We start from the raw sequence: 20,972 nt of genomic DNA, 5'->3' as shown, positions 1-20,972 counted from the left end.
CTATTTTTCACTGGCATGGAATCAATCAAACCTGAATTTTGATAATACACATGTGCATGATAAATCATGAGACTATCGCCTAAGGAGATAATTGGACTTTCACATTTCAGTCAGTTCAACAACAATGATGGAGTAAGAATGAGCATCATGCTCCTGCTCAGTGTCTGCTGAGAGAGCTTACAAGCCTTCAAGATATAAAAGAGGAGTATAGTTATAAAACATTATCAATGCTCCTTGCCACCATATTGAACATATGCATGCTTTAAGTCTCTTTTCTTAAAAAAAAAAAAGGCAGTAAATTAATAAAATCAATCTTTTCTACCAGAATGGTTCTTAACAGTGATTTAGTTGCAAAAATCTTTTTATTTGGTTGTTCTAGCTTGTGAATGAGGCCAAACAAGCCATTCTAAGTTTTATTCCTGATGGTAAACTCAAAGGCATTTATAAGAAATTTTGCACCCAAACCTTGCCATAAGCTACATCCAGTATAAAAAGTCAGTCACCCTGCGGACCCGAAACAGGAAACACAAAGAGCCACAGATACTTCTTCATTGCCTCACACTTCTGAAAGTATTCACTCTTACAAGTGAACATTACTTTCTCCACCATGACCTTCCTTTTCCTAAGACCGAGATGTAAGAAGGCAGGCAGGCTGCAGCAGCCCTGGGACCTGCACTCACAATTTGCCAGTTCCCAGTTAACTGCTACTCACCTCTGGGATGGCCTTCCCCTGCCTAGGAAATGCAAAATAAATATGACCACAGCCTGAAGATGGTTACATATTAAACTAGATGAGATTTCACAAAATGACTCTGTGTGTTCCATAGTCTTTGGACTAATCTTATAAACTTGAGCAGTCCTAAAAGTCAACAGTGCTACATAAATGTATTCACACACTGAAAAATGCTTGCAGGACCAGGGCCTAAATTAAATAGATTCTACAGATCTCACTATTGTCTGGATTTACAGCAAATGATCCATTTGACTTATGTATGTTCTTTTTTCATCATCATTATCTTGAAGAAGTATTTTTATTTACATGCATGACTGGACAATCTGTGTTTTGTATGAATACTGGCATTCACCCACAGAGTTCAATAAAACATCTTTTTCCCACTGCAAAAGATTGTCAGGGAGCAGAGACACACACAGCTCAGCCAGGCAGTCAAATGTCATAAAAAAAACCAAACAGGAAACCATGGAAGCAAATATTTTATAAAGGATTTGTATGCCAGGCTGTTATATATTATCTGCTTGTTGCAGTGTTACAAACAAGATAATTTATACCATTTGGAATATTTTTGCAATCTATCTGAGATAAGAAAAAAGAGGGGGTGGAGCAGACTAGAAAATCTAACCAGCGTTAGTCATCACTGACAACACCTCAGCAGCCCAGCTAGCTGAGTAGTTACTGTGGTGTCCTCCTACACAGAGTCATAGAGACAAAAGCCTGATAACCCCACCAGTCAGACTGCAAGTGCCAGCTGCTTACACGATACTGGAAAAAAAGGTTAAATAATACAGCAACACAACACTGTTAGAAATTCCAGATGAGGGCTAGCCTTTTGCATGGATCCATTTGAAATAAATCTAGAGAATGTGAAATGAGAATATGCTACATAAATAATACATATTTTGGTAGTCACCATCTGCATGCTCACACAGAAGTACTCATCTTGGCCAAAACCAACAGAGACTGATGTAGGATCTGCCAGGGTTTCCAATAGGAGATGCTGCAGTTTGCAGAAAAGCACCAGACCTCTCCAGCTGTACCTCTCACATCCCCATATGCTCTGTGGAGGGAAAAGGGTAAGGAGGCTCTATCAGGCACATACCAAGCAGTATTGCATCCAAGAGAAAGACCTTTCCCATATAGACCTTCTGACCAGTGCCACAGATGAAAATGCTGCCAGGCACCAATGCTGGGAATTCACTTGGTGCCAATCTTGGAGGAGGGAGGTTCAGTGGTGGTACCACACTGTGCCTGTTTTCACCTCACATGACGATAGTGCTGTGTGGATGGACCCCGCAGACATCAAACTTTCTCCGGTTCAGGCTATCTTTCTCTTTCCTGTGAACTACAATCCTCTGGTATTACAAATTCAATTCAGAAAAATCCATTTTTTCTGTTCATTCTCATGATAGTTTCTCAGGAGAATAAATGGATCCTTATTAGAAAAGGAATTGAAATAAAACATTTTTTAAGAAGGTTAAGTGGTGTCTGATAGTCTACAATCTGTCAAGTTAAGCAAACAAAGAGAGGGGGAGACCCTATCTTGTAAATAAGGCAATTACAAATCTAGTTTCTACACTCTGGAATGAGGCCAGGATCTAAGTGTGAAGGATTGAGAAGAAAATCTGTTGCAAATTCCTTCAAGTGAAAGTCTCTATTTAAAAGGCAGAGAATACCAGTTTTAGAAAGGTCATGAAGTCACAGCAGTTTTTTTCAAAGCACAACTCTAAATGTCAATTTGACCTCTTTCTAGAAAGGCAGACACAGACACAGCCGAACTTGGAGTGCAGCTTACACTAGAAGAGAATAGCAGTGATCAATGATAGGTTTTGCACTGAACTTTGTGTAGACAGACATGAAAAGAATTAAATACCTACTCAATAGGCATCATAACTTCAATGACTGTGAAAATTTATTGTTGTATATTCTCAGTTTAAAAAAAAAATCCAAGAGAAATATATGTCTTAAATAAGCATAAAGTGACAAGTTACACACAAGCTGCATCACTAAAGCTTTCACTTGTGCCTGGTTTTATCCGCTTAGTAAGGGGACTTGCTGTGTGGACAGGGAAATATGGCAACAGCAGACTCGTGTGCCTTGACTAGAGTTTTTAAGTCTAATCTCTTTGAAAAAGTTTTCAGCAAAGGTAAAAGAGTGAGTCTGAAAGACAGAGCTGACAAGCTGTGTCATTACATCTCTGATAAATATTATATGAGTAGTTTAAACAGAATTTAATACATGGATATATACATATACTCAGACATATACACATGTAAATACTTACATACTTTTATAAAGCTCAGGCAAATTCTACTGAAACTAGGAAATCAGACTGGAAAATCCAGTTACATTACAACTTTGCATTTTATTCATCAATTAAAAAGACTGTGGGTGTTGTGACTAACTCGCAGATAGTAAGGTTTACCATGGGGTAAACTGTTGCTTCTCCTGATTTTTAATTGGAGGTAAACTTTGGCACACTCCACTATAAACAAGTCCTGGCACTAAAAACAAAGAGACAAGGAATTGTTTCATGGATGTATTCCCATAGTCTATCAAACATTCACCACTTACATCGCCCAAATATATTGTCAAGGTGATAAACACACATATCAATAACAATAGTCTGATATTCTGCTCCATTCCTCATCACAGAGGCACCCAATCCTGTTTTCCAAGGTAAGCAACAGTGTAGTGTGCAACTGCATTCAAAAAAAACAAAAGATCTGGCTATAATTCTCAAAAGCCTTCCTAAACAAATATAGCATAACACTGTACCTTAATCCTGGCCTCCATTTCTATTCACCTTACACATAATGGCACATACATACAAAAGTGACTATGAAGTAGATACAGAATGACCTCGCAATACTTCACACACCTCCTATAAGATACCAGAAGGCCTCATGGCCTTACTGCAAGAAGGAAGGGTCCTGGCAGAACACTGATGACAAATTCTACAGCAAAGCTACTATAGCCCCATAGGATATGCAGGTAGACTCTAAAAGTGACCAACTGGAAAGGCTGCCACATTTCAGGCAGTACATATTTAAGCGTCTCCAGCTTACTCAAAATTATACTGTGGTTCAAGCAGACATGAAGAGACACAAACATCTCATTTGTAGTTTTATTGAAAAACATAGGTTATTAGTGATTGTTTTTTAGCTTATCAGGCTGCTACTCTCTTGCATTAGTACTTTGCTTTTCATGTATATTATTCTTCCCAAAAAAATTAAAACACAACGCCCTTAATCACAGGTTGTTCTCACTAATAAATTATCTATTTAATATGTTTATATAGGCTCTTTTCCACAGTACGAGTCATGTTGAAAATGCCCTAATTAAAATATTTCCATTTATTTGCATGACTAATCAGTACTTATCAGTAACGTGGCACTTTATATCTTCAAAGCACTGTAACTACATATAAATGGATTATCTGAAAACCTACCAAGAATATATTTTGAAATCTGATGCTATTGCTTCCTAAAATAACTACTGGCTTTACATGTGCACTGAATTGTAGTGAGGGCAATAGTGACAGGTCCAAAGAAGCATATGTGTTACTTATGGAAAGAATAAATAGTCCACAGAAGAGATAAGACAGCAGACCAGACACTGTTTCATGATGACATGGAAAAGCAGATGGCTCAGTCCTTTGAGTGGTAGAAGAGACACAGTCTATCCCACTTCCCACCCTGTTTTTTGTTGAAGAGAGCTGTCGCACTCATGTGCAAATGAAGTCCCACATCCCCAAAACTGCTCACAAGAGACTTGCCACCATTCTTTCACTTCTTCCTCTTTGGAGATTTCAACAGACTTGAATGCCAAAATATTCAGGGCATCTGGTGCTGCTTTCTGGAGACTGGTCACTGACAAATCGCACTGTGTGAGAAATTAATTTCTCAGTATAATTCACTCTGTGTGCCTTTCCAAAGTTCATATCCCTGAGACACCCACTGATTGAAAGAAGATGAAGGTGGGTACTCTTTTGCTTTGCAGTTTAACAGGGAACTTATGTACACAAACAAGACACTTCCAAAAGCATAGAACTAACCTGTCTGTCCACAAGTTACTTTCCTTTTTAAAAATTAAAGATTATATTAGAAATGACAAGGTATGGGAATGTGTCTTTCAACCCTATCATCTCAAAGGAAGGAGTATAAAAGAGTAGATTTTATAAATCTGTTGTTTTCATTTTCAAAGGCTAAACTATCTTTTAGATCTATCAAAGCACTTTCCCCTAAAACTCAGAAGTGTAGTGGCATCCCTAACACTTTCCTTTTATTAAGGAGAAAAAACCCATAGTTCTTCAAAATAAATAGTTATGTTTTTCCAGTGTTGTGCAAGTATCTCAGCTGAAGGAATGACAATCATAATTGAAGAAGATTATGATTTCATTCTAGATAACTACAAAAACGTAAAATTAGTAATTCTGTATGTTACTGCTCGCTATCCTTTTTTCCTGCGTGGTGTCACTGAACTGAATCTTTTCATGCATTTATTTGATTGCTTCAATCTCCTTTAAACATCAAAACTTTACTACAGTTATGGTGAAGTGTGTATGGTGACTTTTATCCAGAAGGGCCTGAAAGTTCTTGATGAACTCTACCAGAATGCACTTACATGCAGCCTACTCACATCTCTGCAAACTCATGAGGTTGTAGAGACATCAAGAGATCACTAAGTCTGCTCCTCCCAGCAGGATCAATTATACTCAGGCTATTCTCGACAGAGGCTGCCTAACCTGTTCTTAAAGACATCAAATAATGGAGGTTCCATAGCTCCCTTCAGTATCTTAAACCAGCGCTTAACTCTCCTTGACATTAGTTTTTTTGACCAAATTCAAGTTCTCTGTTGTAATTTAAGCCTATTGTCTCCTGTTCTATAAAAACTGGTCCTATAAATTTCTTACATAAATCTTTAATGTTTGTTCTTAAGACACCAATGCAGTCACCTTTTCTTAAGACTATGCAACATAATTTGATTTAATATTTCCTCAAAGGCCAATGTTTTCTAAGCAAGGGGGCTGTTTCCCCCTAATTAGAACTACCTGTACTTCAGGTTATTGCAGGCATTGCCAGTCCTAAAGTGACACTCATCAAAAGGAAGTGCCCCCCTAGTAGAGTCAATGAGAAGCTCTCTTGAAGAATCTGCTGAGAACAAGAGCCCTGACCCTTTTTTTTTTTCTGTGTTGGTTAGAAATAAAAGTAATTTGCCATCAGTTCCCAGGTAGTTCATTTCTCTTTCAATCACAGAGTCTGGTATAGATTCAAAAGAAGATTTGAATGCCTGCTGGTTGTGTTCCTCTTCAGCTTTAGGGGAAAAAAATAACCAATCACAAAGAAAGAAAAGTCAGGCTAACGAGATCTGAGTAAAGCCCCTCTGCATTGTTTTTTTCATTCTGCTGCTCCTTAGACCCTTCAGACTGTACTATTAAATACAATAGAGGCCAATTAAGTCCCTGACCCAGCACACTCAGGAAGTTACAACTGCAAGATGTGGCTTGCTACAAAAATTTTTTTTCTTACAATATAAATAGGTAAGACAGACTGTTATAAAGGGATAGATCATAAAAAACCCACTTCTTCACCAGTGTCAATACAAAGAAAATATCCCATAGAAAAAATAGATACATCCTATATGTAGAAAACTAAAGATGTAGCTGCAGGGATTATGTGTGGGGGTGTCTGCAAAACTATTGTTCCCCCCCAGCTCTGTCACCTGCCTGTCTCAGACAGACTCCCAGCTCATTAGCTGGGATTTTTTCCAGCATTAAACAGCCCTTCACTACCATTGAGCTTCAGCAGGTAAACATGTAAATTGGGTATTAAAAAGTTTACAACAGGGGCAGCACGAGAGATAAATTGAGTTACCATTTTTTGGCTGCTGACTGAGGCACCAAATCTCACAGTTCACCTCCTGATTTCAAGAGGGGAGCAGAAGGCAAAGAAGTCATCCAGTCTGAACGACCCCCAGCCCTAGCACAACTCCCATCTCTTCCCCATGAAGCACTGCTTCAAATACAACAAGCAAATCATGCTTAAAAAAATGTATAAAGCATTATTACTGTAAAATAAAACGCTTTATAACACAATTGCAACGTATATTCCTCTTCAATTCCCTAAATATAGTTTTAACTTACCACAAATTTAGCGATCTCTCAGGAAAATCATAAAGATTGCACATATGAGCCAATAGGTTTCCCCCCCCACAGAGACTCCTGTCTTCCTTTTCCTCCCCCACCCAAGCCCCGAATACAGGAAGAGAGATCACCAGCTGCCTGCTGAAGAAAACAACTACTGAATAGTGTGCATCATTCAGATGGCTTGGATGATTCAGCTTTTCCATGTGAACTTTACTAAGTGGCACACAAATGGTGCTTTGTGCATTTCTGAAACAAATGTGTATTTAGTAGTCCAAGTACATAACCCAATTTCTATTCGAAGAACAACTTTTCATCTTAAATAAAGCAGTGTATCTGTTACCTTACAATGGCTCCGGTTTTCAAACCTGTAGATAGTTACATCTCCCAGTGCTTATGTACTGCAGCACCTGCAGCCTTTAAAAATCCATTTTATATTGTTCTCAAAAGTTGCACCAAACAGGACAATGAAAAGAGGATCTAGTGACAAGCTCATAATTGTGAAAGCCACCTGACTTGATGTGCACTGGTTTTAGAGTGGGAGGGCTGGGAAGGAACAGAAAAGCCAGATGTTGCAAGAAGTCTGCTCTTCCACAATACAACAGCACAATAAGGAGCGGCTTGATCATAAGTTTCCCACAGTTACCTGCAGCTCATTGTCTGGAAACTTGTATAAGAATAAGCTTAAGAGTTTCCAGAGAGTAGGCTGAGATAAAAAACTCACACAAATGCAAAACACATACACATTTACTTGGTGTATTTTATGTTTAACACTGCTCAAAGATAAAGAATTAATGCCTGGTTTTACTTCTCTAATTTCCTTGGCCTTTACTCATTTGTTCAAATGTTCACTTGAGTCCTCTTCATCAACAAGATCCTATTTTCATTTCACCCCTTCAGTCATAAATCAGAAACAGCTCTTAATAAACTAACCAGATTTGACACAAAAAGTAGAAAGAAGGATCAGACTTAGTGCTGCATTGGACAGAACCTCTGGACAGACAAGCCCTGCTAACTTAGCAGAAGAAATGTTTATTTATCCTCAAGTATAAAAGCAGCACAAGCACGTTGAACACAACACTGCCTTCTGCACGCACACAAGTGTGATAATGCAGAAACTCCTCTAAGGTGCTCAGCAAGGGCAACTTGAGCAAAAAGAAAAGCTGGCAACAGACTGAATGGACTGGTCATCACTGGAAGTCACTCAAGACATATAGGAAAATTAACAGAAACATTGCTTGGCCTGGTGCTTTGAACAACAAAGGGGGTCACCTAATGTGTCACTTTTCATTAGGGCACCACCTGGGACTTTGTCTTAGAGGTGCAAGCTAGGCAAGAGTACTGGAAAGCAACAGAAAACCATGTTTTGGCAGCATCTCTTCTTCCACTAATGGTTTTTGTATGTTTTTTGTGATTTTATAACTGACTTCCACTTCCTGTTAAGATGTAGATCTGTTACACACATCCAACTTGAAAAGTTTGTATCAAACTAATCAGCTTGATGCAGCTCTCACCTCACAGCTCCTGCCCTGAGTCAACACTACCAGAGTTGGCCACCCTTGCCAAGATGTCTCCTCTCACAGCCAGCTATGTGAGCAGTAAACACTGAGTGAGACCAGAGGGTGCCCAAAATCTTCTACATTTTGAAAACATCAAATATTTCATTGCAAACTAGACCAAAAATTCCCATTTGCAGGAGTGACCCATGGGAGATGTCATGTCCTTTGGCTACCGTGGGTGGTCCAGGTTTTCTGAACTTCAAATTTCTGATGATATATGTTTTCAATCCCTGCAATTTCTTAATGGCAACAGGAGTCCATCTCATGACGGCTCCCCATCACGCCCCCTGCTCTTTGGTCAACCACTGGGAAAATGAGTCATGATACCAAAACCTGAGCCTCTTCTACATTCTGCTAGAGGCCTTATTTCCCACACACAGACCACATCCATTCCAAGGACAGCAGCCAGCCCCAGGCAGTAGCATGTCAAACACACTTCTTGTGGTCAGATTCACCAGTGAGCAAGCACCTTAGGGTGTCTGCCTCACTGCCTGCCTCAGATAGGCCCAGCTTACTGGTCCACTTCGCTTTAATAAAAGCCTCTCTGTGCAGCACCAGGTGAAACTTGCCTGTGCCATACCTGGAGCTCATGTGCTGCCAAGCATTTTTGGTTTTTAAACAACAGCTCCCTCACATTACCTCTGCGGTAACACTGTGCAACACATTCATCCCTCCACAATGTTCCCACACTTCCAGAAGAAGCCTTTTATTCTGGTGGGTTTCTTTTTGTTTGGGTTTTTTTGGGTTTTTTTTAGTTTTCCAGTCCCAGATTCATTTGCTATTCAAGTACACCCTTAAGCTAGTTCTGACCTACAACTCATTGGGACGACAGCCACAGCAATCAAGTACAGCTTATCGACCACAAGAAATGAAAACCAGGTGTATGAGCCAACACAGGCTCTCCTCTCTCCCTGCTAATGGGAAAAGAGTCTCACCTGGCTCCCAGCTCACCAAAAAAGCCACACTGGGAGAGGAAGGAAATCCCACACTTAACTACAAGGCAGCAGAAAACTGCCAGTAAAAATCCAGCCCATCCCTGAACGAAAGCTACAGAGCTGCCCGAGTGACAGCAGGAGAGGGCGCCATGGAGCCTGCTGCTTCCAGGGTTAATGCCCAGCCCCACGCAGCAGCATCCCGAGGGAAACAATTAGGTCCACTTGATCCTAAACATTCGTACTTCCTGTCTTTATTACTTCTAAAAACATACCTGAACAATTACTCATCTCCTCTGTAACCAAAACCAAAACCTTTCTAAACATGTGTTTTGAGAGGTGAATCAGAGGCCTGTCACTCATCTCCTAAGCAGGAAGAAGAGAAGAGAGGGGCTGCTGCTTTAGCTTCTGGATTCCTCCTTGCCCTCTTGTCCCTCCATCCCGCCTAGCCACTGCACAGACAGCAGGAGAGGGTAGGCAGGGAAAGACAGAAGACCTCTGTGATAGGTCTGCATCCATCTCTCCAGTGTGACCTGCAAATCCAGAGTTAAAAAACTCCAAGCAAGGAAAAAACACAGACTTTTCTTCCTGTCCAGCGATAAACCAATGTGTTTGGACCTAAAAGGCCAAGGACTGCTTGGGGTGGTCTAACCAGCTTCAAAGCAGAGTATAAGCCAACAGTTTACTAAGCAGAGAGGAATTCTTAAAAGAATCAAGAGCTTGGAAATACTGTCTTGTGGGCTGTGCTATTTTTACTGGAAAGCTCTGGCCAAAACTATCTCAGACATCAAAACAAACTAGATTATGCTATAAATATTAAAAGGATTTATAGCTCTTTGTTTGTGCAATAAATTCCTGGAAAGTCCCTTGGCCTTAGTGTAAGGAGGAGAATGTCAAAGAGGAAGAAGGACATACAGAAAGGGAAATAATTAATTTTGGACATCATGTATTTTCTTCTCATCCTACTCACTTATAGCAACTTATATCAACTTCTCACCAGACACAAATGGTCAAGAACTATGTCAGATGGTATTAAGACTTCTGCATATTCAATGGCACATTCAGTGGGCTTGGGGAAGACAGTCTTATGAGAAGCTGCATTACACCTAAGAAAGCCTTTGATCAGGTTCTGTGGAGACACATTTAAACACCACAGTTGCTCTGCAAGAATCTACAATACCTGAACTATAGGCCTCACTTCCTACTATCATGTAATAAAATCAAACAAATCACCCACGATGCAGCCACTAAAGTCTGGCTGATCTTTCACCTGAGTAAAAATCCTTAGTTTCATTATTATTCATAAAGTTGTTATTCACAAGGTAGAAAAAGTGTTTCTTCTTGTGTTTTGGTTTTGAGGTTTTGTTTGTTTGGGATTTTTTTGTTGTTGTTGTTTTTGGTTTTTTTACAGTTTAAAATATTATGGTCCATTTGTGACTACTTGGAATTATTAACATTTACACTGGAAATATGGGAGGATTTCCTGAGAAACATTTGTACTGAAAACAGCTAATGGGGGATGGAAGAGGAAAACCCATTATTAGGTAACATTGAGATACATGATTACTTGGGGAAAGAACATTAAATACATATATCAGTTTAGACTGTGGTATTTTCTATGCCTCTCAGTAAATATTGCCTGAACAAAAAAGTGCCTAAGCAAAAGTCACAAGGTCTGAGGCTCATTACCTGCAAAGGTGTTCCCAGAGCACATCTAAACACATGGCAGCTTGGCCTCATCAGCAAGCACAGCCCACTGCTTCATCAGGATCTTGTTGTGTTTGCTCCACAGGTACATTTCAACAGTTCCTACCTTGGCCCATTTGGCTACACTTATGGAGACAGGGGAAGGGAAACAAGCAACCAATCGAAAAATCAAAATCAAAGAAGCCCAAACAACTAACCCACTTTGCTGAAGATGGCACAGTAAATTGGACTGGGCTGTTCTCTGATTCCTTGGCTGCTGCCTAGCTGCCAAACTGCAGCTATCACTATGCAATAGATGCATAGTGAACTGTTCATCCTCACCAGAGTCCAGGGAACAAACAGGAACCACAGTCTTAAACTGATCCCAAGAATTCTCCCAATAAATCAGCAGTCTCCAGCACTAGTTTTATGCTTAATTCCTCTGTCTCCATATCCAGTTAATCAATCATGTATTTGCCTAAGACAAGGTATCTTTGTCCTCTCCCAAAAAAATATACTGGGCTAACTCTACAACCACTTAAGGGAGAAAGTCAGTGGCTTACATTACCCTGAACAACTGAGGTGGCCACACAGAGAGGTTTAAAAAGAAATGTTTACATCTATGCTATGTCATGCTAAAACAAACACATTTCTCACACTGGCGAGAACTGGAGGACACCCAAATATCTGGAGTTTTTACCTCCACTGAATATGTAATCCTTATTTTTCCTCCTTCTGGCAAAGTACGTGCAACAGATAGCTCCTCCCTCTTTCATATTTAGTATGTATAAAAAAGAAATCCCAACTCGAAGTAATACTGGTTCAGTAATACTGTTTAAAAATTTGACCTTCCACTTTTGGACTAAGTCCAGAAAAACCCAAACTAAGCTTTCGGATCACTGCACGAGGCCTCGTGGGAATGACACAATCTCACCACTATCACAAAAGAAGACAAAACTGATGTTTAGGGACTTGCCAGAGAGCTGGGTCTGCATTGTGCAGGCAACTGGATATTTTAAACCAGATATTTTAAACTGGATATTTTAAACTGGACTATTTTAAACCGATGCTGCAGCAGTGTGGGCAGTAGAATTTGGTGAAATTACATATTGACAGCAGCTCTTCACTGCTTTTGTTATACATATTACAGCTCAAGTACCATGTGTGGAACTATATATTACAACTTTGAATGACTGTTTCATATTCTAGCATCATACAAATGTAGCAGTAGAAGTACATGTGTGCTGCACTTGTGTGAGTTGCTTTCTTTGAGAGTTACTGCCATGCAGCTGAAACAGTGTTCAACACAACACAGACCAATATATGTGGCTTAGCCTGGCCCCTCTTTCTTCATTCTACAAGTTGAGTCCTTTTGGAATGCTCTTTCTGTATTTTAGTGTAAGTCAATGGCTTTCTTGAGAGCTCTTGTCCATTATAAAAACCTTACATTCTGCAAGGTGACAAAAGCATTCACATGTGATTGCCTCAAAGAGCACATGCTCCATCACCACAGCATGTGCAAAGAAAAACTCAGGCTACAGAGAAAAAAGAAGCTACAGCTGTACAGCAGGACAAAGTCAGAGTACTCCAAAGGACCTAACACTTCTTTCCAATTGTACACAAGTATTTCTAACTCACACTCTGAGGTGGTGCACTAGAACTTAAAGTGGAAGCTCGGAGAAGTAGCTCTTATTGAAGCGCAGAAAACACAAACAACAAACACCTTCCTTCAAGATACCAATCCTGCTGGCAAAGGCATTTCTGAATATGCATGTACACAAGAGCCCTGCTGTCCATCATGTGTAAGATATTCCCAAAATTGACTGACGAATGCAGAAAAACTCCTAGGGAAGCAAAACCTCCCAGGGAAGTAAAAAAAGGTTTGAGCTCAAAGTCTAAGTTGAAGCCTGATGAGGGGTTTAACTTGGTTTATTCAGGATGTGGCTGCAGGTATAGTGCAGTTTGTGAAGGCTGTCTGCTGACATAAGATTTGGACAAAAAAAATATGCAAGAAGAAAATTCTTTATCCTCTCCAACTATAAAACTAGTCTTCATCATCTGTTTCCTCATTTGGCTAAGTTTTAGATTTTTATTTTTTCCTCTCTTTCTGTTCAGTGAGCACCCACCTTAGGGAATATGTTGTTTTTAAAACAAGCCCTGCTTATGAGGAAGAAAAGGTTATCAGTTAATTGATTAGCATAAAATTAGTATAATACAATAGTCTGTCCACCTCTTTTGGCCATCCAGAATTCAAACACTGATTAATTTAATTATCCATAATAATAGAGGAAACACATTGCTTGAAGAATTGCCCTGAACTCTGTCTCTACAAGCCATTAGTATTCATATTTATGTCTTATTTCCTCTTGCACATTACTATCTAAAATAGTATTTTCTTGCAACAGTTATGTAAAGGAACACTCAAGGTACTGCCTTGCAAATACTCTACAGACTAAAACAGAAGCCTGCTCTCTATTTCTGAAGTACACCTTCCTCACTATACATATATGCAGGAATACTAAATATTATTTTTTATTTTCATGGGGTTTATGATCTTTTCCATTTAACTGTGTTGTTTTGCCTCTGTGACAGAGTATTCAGAGTACTGTGGAGTGCTGTACCATGGCAGGATATCTGGATATGTATGTTGTACTAATTAGGGAAGTCAGTTTAGGCATAGTTTTTGACAGAATAGATACATGTACCTTTGATACCAAGAGATAAGCCAAGTTTCTGTATAATAGTAGTTTCTAACTTGTTACCTACATTTTTTACAGGTTATGCCAGAAAGATATTGACTGTGATTTACTCCTAGATCTGTGGGACTTTTTTTTACCCCTAAACTATAGAGCACTCTTAAACTGTGGAAATCAGGACACTGGAGATGAGCAAAATTTCCATTTTAAATGTCTTGTTTAGACAACATCTTTGATCTAGTTCAGTAACTGTGATTTACTTTAAAACAGTTCAGTCAATTTGAGGTTGGACTATACTACATCACAGTGCCCACAACATGGCAGTTTCAGCCTTCTTCTTGGAGGCAGAATCAAACCGTTCTGGGGTTCAACTGCATCGCAGCAGTGTTTGGTCACATCTCTAGTATAGACTGCCATCTAGGGCAGTGGAGAAGAGTGCCACAAGATGGACATATTATAATCTGCTTTGATTAGAAAGGTCCAAACCAGCCCCCACCTAAATCACCACTCACAATCAAACATAATTAATTGAGAAATGAAACACCCTGTCTCTCTCTGCGGGGCTGTAGCACAACTTCATAAGCTTGTTGCAACAGAATGGTCACATGTTCACAGTCAGATTATAGTGTTAAAAACACTCATGTTATCACATGTGATTCCTGCCCCAGTCCAAAGTAAAAACTAGTATTTAACTCCCCTCTTTACCCACCAATTATTAAATACAAATCCTTCTTTTCAGCAAGACCAAAGCAGTAAAGGCTGTTGGCAATGTATCATCTACAAAAATAGTTAGTCTTATAATTAGCAGGGAACACAAAAACTTTTCATTTGACTAAGCTGTGCCCAGTACTGAAATACAGGAAGGTACAAACAGTATCTGCTTAAGTGTAAAAAATATATACAACTATATTTAACACTTAAATTACTTTAAACTTTTTTTAAGTTTGCATACTAGCAGTTCTATGTACATTCTCTTTTGAACAATACCTCTTTAATATCATCCTCTTTTGTTAAACAAGTTTTATTTTCCTCCCAAAATACCCAATGCTATTTCAAAATTCTGAAGGTGTAAAGATTTGAGCTATATAGAAAATAGCAAATGTCTTACAATTGTAGTGTATGATAGCACATATTTTTCATAAAAACAACACATCATTCAAAAACTGAACCATAGTAAAAGTTCTCATAAGTCCAACAGGACTGTCTTTAAAAGGTTACTTTGGTTAACAGCAAATCATTCTTAAACAATTAAGGAAGAAAATATATATTCTTTTACCACCTCTACAGATGCATTTCCTTGGCATGTTGTAGCAATCCATATACCTTTACAGACAAGCACTGCAGTTGTTCAGTGCTCTTTATTTCTACTGTGATTTCAAAAAAATAGTTTACATATCAGGTTGGATTGATTTATAATTAAATTAGTCCAATTTCCTAAAATCTCTGAATGAGAGAACTCTCTTCCTAAGCCTTCACAGAATTTCTGGTATCAGAGAAAGAATAGCAACACTATTACTTCTTCCTCACAAGGTTGATCTCACGCAGTATTTGCAACAGCATCAGTAAGTTGCACAAAACCATTGTTCCTCTGCTTATCTTTCCTGGTCAGGAGAGTAACGCAGTGCAACTTGTGCTGAGCTCTGCTTACACTGACACCCAGCCAGTCACACCAGTCTCTGAGCATTCAGACAACTAAAGTGCCACTGGACTTCATGGTAACACAATTCTTTCTTCTGAGTCACTATGCACATTCCAGGTCATGTGTGGCCTCTATCTCACTGAATTCTACTTATTTCCATGGGAATAAATGCCTTCAGCTTTTGGCCAGGAAGAGGAACTTGATCTTTATCTTTTTTCCCCTCCTTGCACTATGGTACCCTCTGCTCTGTCAAAAGTCATGAAAAGGCAAAAATGTAAGGTTCTCCAGGAAAAGAATACCGCATTAGTCACTATCCGTCAGTTAAGCTGAAAAGTAGCGAAGTCTGATCGATGAGCAAAGGCACTTGGTAACAGCGTTGTGGACAATAGTCAGTGAGTCAACAATTTCAGTCTTGTGATCCAACTGACCAGCAGCGAGGGTTCTGCAGAGGAGTGTTTTGTGGATGATGTAACCGACGATTTTTTAGCACCTTCCTCTTGAAAAGGAATTGTTGCACTGTTGTGGAGGTCTGTATTCATAAAACACCTGCTGCCTCGAATATAATCCGTTCCCTTCACTAACTGCTTGTCAGACACTGGCCTGGAGAGGGGGTACTGCGTGGAGGGGCTTTCTTCAATGATTGGGGGTATCCTTTCATTACTGAAGTACCTGCAGAGGACATCTTCACCTGAACAAACAGGAGGAGGAAAACCAATTATTGATGACTTCAAACCCCTCCATTAACACTTTCTATTTTTCTAAAAAATATTCTGGTTACACTTCAAATTCCCCAGATTTTGGTTATTTTTCATAATCCACCTCAACATAAGCAGCTATCAATAGATTCATAGCTGTTTGCTTCTTTAATATTTTTTTTAAGTAACACAAATAACAAGAAAATAAATCCATACACAGAGAAGATACCATTTGACTGTTAAATTCCAGATTCACACACACTAAAAACGCTAGTGCAGACTACCATCATGCAAATCATTATCATGGGTGAGACCTAGCAAACTGTCTTGTAACATGTTATTCAAAATGCTGAAGAGACCAGAGTTGAATCCATATTTTTCTCAATGTAACTCATGAGTAACTTAAAAGATACAAATATTACTCTGGACAAAAGAAATTAATTTTGAGAATTGGTTTTGACCAGTGATTTGTGATGCTTTCTCTGTTTTTACTCTTCCTTAGGCAGTTGATCATGGCAGTTGTTGCTAGAGGCATCCTACTGGACTAGGCAGGCCTTTGGATGTGATTCAATACAGCTTACATACAAGTCTTCAGCACTTAGGTACGTTTCAAGTATTAAAAAAAGTCAACAAAAAACCAAAAGCAAAACTAAACAAAAAAACATACACACAAAACCAGCCCTGCCACCTGGTGATTGCTCTGTTAGACTTGTTACATAGCTTGCTTCTAATATCCCTCCAGGTTTATACTGCTTATGGACTTCTATTTTTGCATTAAAATAATAGAATTCAGCATCTATTTTATGCAGAATTACGCATTAGCTTTCATAACTCATTTCAAGAAGAAACTACTCATCCTTATTTCCCACTCTAAAAGTACTCAAATAGCCCTTCAGATGCAAAAGGAGATGGGAAGAGAAGGACAGTGTAGCAAGTAAAAAAAGCCACCCAACCTAACACCCAATGTTATGAGCTTCTGTCTCTCCCATTCAGTGATGTCTGCAGAATATGTTGTTTTCTAACAGGAGTCACATTAAAAAGCAACTTCTAAAAGGCCCTACATTTTACATTTAGAGAACAAGCTTGCTTGTACAACAGCCTCCACAGTGAGCTAAAGAAACAGAAAGACTTATTAAAAAAGTAGTTTTACAATCAATATTAAATGCAGAAGAAAGGAAAGAGATTTGCGTAAGAACAATACTTCTCTATAAAAAGACAAGTACAGATCTGCCCTAGTCATTCTAGCTTACTTTTAATGCTCACAAGAATTCCAAGAGGGGAAAAAGTTTGAGTCCCAGCACTGAATAGCCTCACAAATTTCACAACTACCATCTGGCATTCCTGCTAAAACCAACAACTGTCACCTTGGATCAGCTCAGCAATATGCAAACCATAGTCCTCCGTTCCTAATTTAAATGCTTTCATGCAGTTCACCCCAAGGAAATTTTGGAGAGGAAGGGAAGAGAAGGAGGGATGACACCTAAAACCTTGCCTTTTCTCCCTAATCCTCGTGGCCTAGAGAAGCGTTCTGCAGCTCCTATCCAACTTCCATCAGCAGGCATTGACAACGGACGAGGTTTTCCTAGAGGCAACAGAGAAGGTTATGAGGAATTACAAAAGGTTAAGGAAAACAATTTTTAAATTGATACTTTTCACAATTAAACAAAGGGAGAGATACAGCAATAAGGAGTTCAAATTGCAGAGAAAAAATATTTGAAGATACTTCCACTGGTGGTATCAATAATAAGAGATCAATGTGCTGAGATTGAACAGCTTTGATTGAACACACTTGCTCATTTACAGCAGTGGACATAATGTTATAAGCAAAACACACATGGAAATGGCCATCTGTAGCAGCAGAGCCCAGCTGAACGACACTCATTACAGAAATAACGGCATTCAGGTGAAATTATTTCAGATGTGTAATTTCAATTACGATTTGCAGAGAAGGCCCACCCATCAAGTCTAATGAACAGTTTTCTAACACAAATCACTTCAAACTGATCAAAGCACTTATCAAAACAGTGATAACGAGAGAGGAGTAAACTCACCATAGGACTGTGTTTTTTCCCTCATCTTGGCTGGTAGGATATTTACTTCCAGAGGATACCCAGGCAACTGATCTGAATCAGCAATAGTAAACCTTCGTCTTCGACTCTCCTGATCCAGAAAAGAATTGGGAGACTCGGCTCCCTTGGACCCAGTTAATGGTTGACTGTGTTTGTTGCCTCCTCCATACACAAAACTCCCCTTTTCATCTCTGAAAGGACATGTCACCTCAGTTAGTAACTTAAGAGTTTAACACTACAGACATGACTAGGTTTGAAACACACTTCTAGCACCCAGTCATGCTCATGACAACTGGCACTGTGCTGAAAACAAGCTGGAAAAAAAAAACAAACCAAGTCAGAAGAGAAAGCTACCTGCCTTACGCCATATTTACCGTTAACGAGCCAGGAATTTAACACACAGAGTTTAGAGGTTCCACTCATGCAAAAGATTTTGATAAATGAGATCTTTCTGACCTGAGGGCATCAAAGCCCCTGATTCACTGCCTGCTCAGTATGCAGCTGTGAATCGGGAGTGCTACACAAATTTATCCATCTCTGTGTCATGGCAACACCTCTGAGGGACTATGGTTTTCAGTCACTGTAGGAGACCAATAACTGTCACTGAATATTTACCACTTTCTCTCTCCCTCCTTGAGAGTTCCAATCATAGATTCACAGTGTATATATATACACACATACATACATACGCGTGTATATATATATATACACACCTACACACATATATACGCATATATGATTTTGATTAAATTCTGCAGGAACTCCCTTCCCAGAGCAATCTCTCATTCCCAAGGCCAGGAACAGCAATTTTTAGAACGTGTCCCTGCAAGTACTTTTACAAGAGAAGCTACCCTCCAACTTAAGATTTGCCTGGTTTGTTTTTTTTTTTTTCCTTTCCCTGTACATGCCACAATCCTATTGCTTGAAGCAACCATGAGCCCAGTCAGGCATCAAAGTACACAGCTGGTTGCCTAAGCACATATATACCCCAGTATTCACAGCAGCCCCCAGCCAGCACGTACCACTTTTCCAGCCCTCCACTAATGGGAAGGAGCTATTTATGGAAATTCAGAGACTGCAAATAGGACTCAAATGTTACATCACAACTGAATGTCTGTGGAGAGCTCTCCTACACCACCACCACGTGGAGACTGTGCCATAGGGAGGGAAACCAAACACTGCTCTCTGCCTCCCAGCGTGGACCAGAGAAGATCCACACCAGGAAGGGAAGGGAACAGGATGATGGTGAGGGGAGGAGAGGGGAAAGCACCCACCACACAAATGCACCACTGTTTCAAGAAAAAATCAAAACATGCAGAGGTCAAAATAAATAGCCAAACAGACAGTAGAAGAATTGCCCTTTCTCCTCTTCCTGCCTGCCACAACTTCCCACATTTGCTTTCTTTAAAAGTCAAAGTTAAGTCCCCTTTCCATGCATCATCCAGGATAAGTTTTACAGCTCACACTATTATTTCCTTCCCTGTCAACAGAGATTCAGCTCTAAAGGCATCTGAAGCTCAATATAATTTTGTGCCTCTTTAGGAAAAATAAACAAATTGAGCACATGCATGTAACTCACCAATGTGCTTGAAATTTAATGAAGAGACTAAGACATTCATCTGCTAAAACTATATGCTTGTTATTATGCCAAAAGATTTGAGGGTTTGGGTTTTTTTAAAAGAACTGAACATGTGTAACCATAAAACCAGGGAGAGAGCATGTCAAGGTGCATCCAACTTCAGTAGAGACCCTACCTTGGAGAAACTCTCCTCCCAGTCCTGCCCCAAAGACTGCAGTAATAGAACCTCTGTCTCTGTCACAGCCCTTATGTGACAGGAGGCAAGTGCCCTCCCACAAGTCCTGCAGCTAAAGGTCAGAGTTCCTGTGCTGGGCTGTCTACATGTAACCTAAAGTGTTGGCACAGGCCAGAAAGCATGCCTGCCTTTCATGTCTTGCCTGAAAACTTTTTTTTCCATCACCTTCCAAGATCAGCTAGCAGGGTTCTGGCATGAGTCAACATGGACTTGAGAACAAACAACAGTTAGCCTTACCATACACACCACCCCCCGCCTGCTGGGTACACAGGTCTGCACTTTTATAGCTTACACCACAGCATAAAAAAATAAAAGTTGATGTATTGACTCTCCCTTCCCTTCAGTGGGAACATTCCTGTTTTAAACAACTTGCAAGTTTAACAATTTAATGTTATACGCATCTTAATGTGACATTCTTTTCTATCCTAACTCCCACAACAGTTACTTAACCTGCTAGAAAAAAAATTCAACAGTGAAAAAGTTACAGACAAAATTTACTTCTTGCTGCGGTGGATTTAAACAGAACCTGAGGTGACATCTGTTTGTGTTTTGGGAACAACTCTGATCTGTGTGGCACACAATCTTCTAGCAATAAAACCTATTACAATCCTGGTAGTGTATGCATTTAAGCATAAGTTTAAGCAATACAATTCATTCAGGCAACTAGAAAAAAGTCTGAGATTTACAGTTTCGTCAAGCTAATCTGCAAAGAGTTGTAATAGCAAGCCAGCTCAGAAACAAGTGTAATGAAGGAGTTTTTTGTTCAGTAGTGCATGTTTATTTGCATACCGAGGAGAATATGGAACAGCTGGTGGAGGGGGTATGTACAGATCCAAAATGGCTGGTTTCTCTTTCTTCAGTGAGGCATCCATGGTGCTTTCTGGTGACTGAGTTGAAGTTGGTGGAGTACTGGTCTGAAACGTTAGACAGCTATCAGATATCTGAGTATTTATTTATCATTCACAAAAAGAGAATTTAATAATCAATAGTACCATTTTCATCCC

General features: G+C 39.5%; 1 protein-coding gene across 1 annotated transcript in view; it reads right to left on the bottom strand.

Moving 5' to 3' along the window:
* Nucleotides 1–14,384: 14,384 nt before the first annotated feature.
* Nucleotides 14,385–20,972, bottom strand: part of CNKSR3 (CNKSR family member 3) — a 58,626-nt gene continuing 52,038 nt past the window's right edge. The window contains exons 10-13 of the mRNA XM_027632412.1: nt 20,758–20,882; nt 18,137–18,345; nt 17,578–17,667; nt 14,385–16,078 (exon numbers count right to left, since the gene is read on the bottom strand). Of these exons, the coding sequence (XP_027488213.1) occupies nt 15,780–16,078; nt 17,578–17,667; nt 18,137–18,345; nt 20,758–20,882 (723 nt within the window). The 3' untranslated portion in view covers nt 14,385–15,779. The remainder of the gene's footprint in view (nt 16,079–17,577; nt 17,668–18,136; nt 18,346–20,757; nt 20,883–20,972) is intronic.

The sequence above is a fragment of the Corapipo altera genome, unplaced genomic scaffold (genome assembly GCF_003945725.1).
Source record: "Corapipo altera isolate COAL_440 unplaced genomic scaffold, ASM394572v1 2b, whole genome shotgun sequence".
NCBI lineage: Eukaryota > Metazoa > Chordata > Aves > Passeriformes > Pipridae > Corapipo > Corapipo altera.
This window is presented reverse-complemented; position numbering and strand designations above follow the sequence as displayed.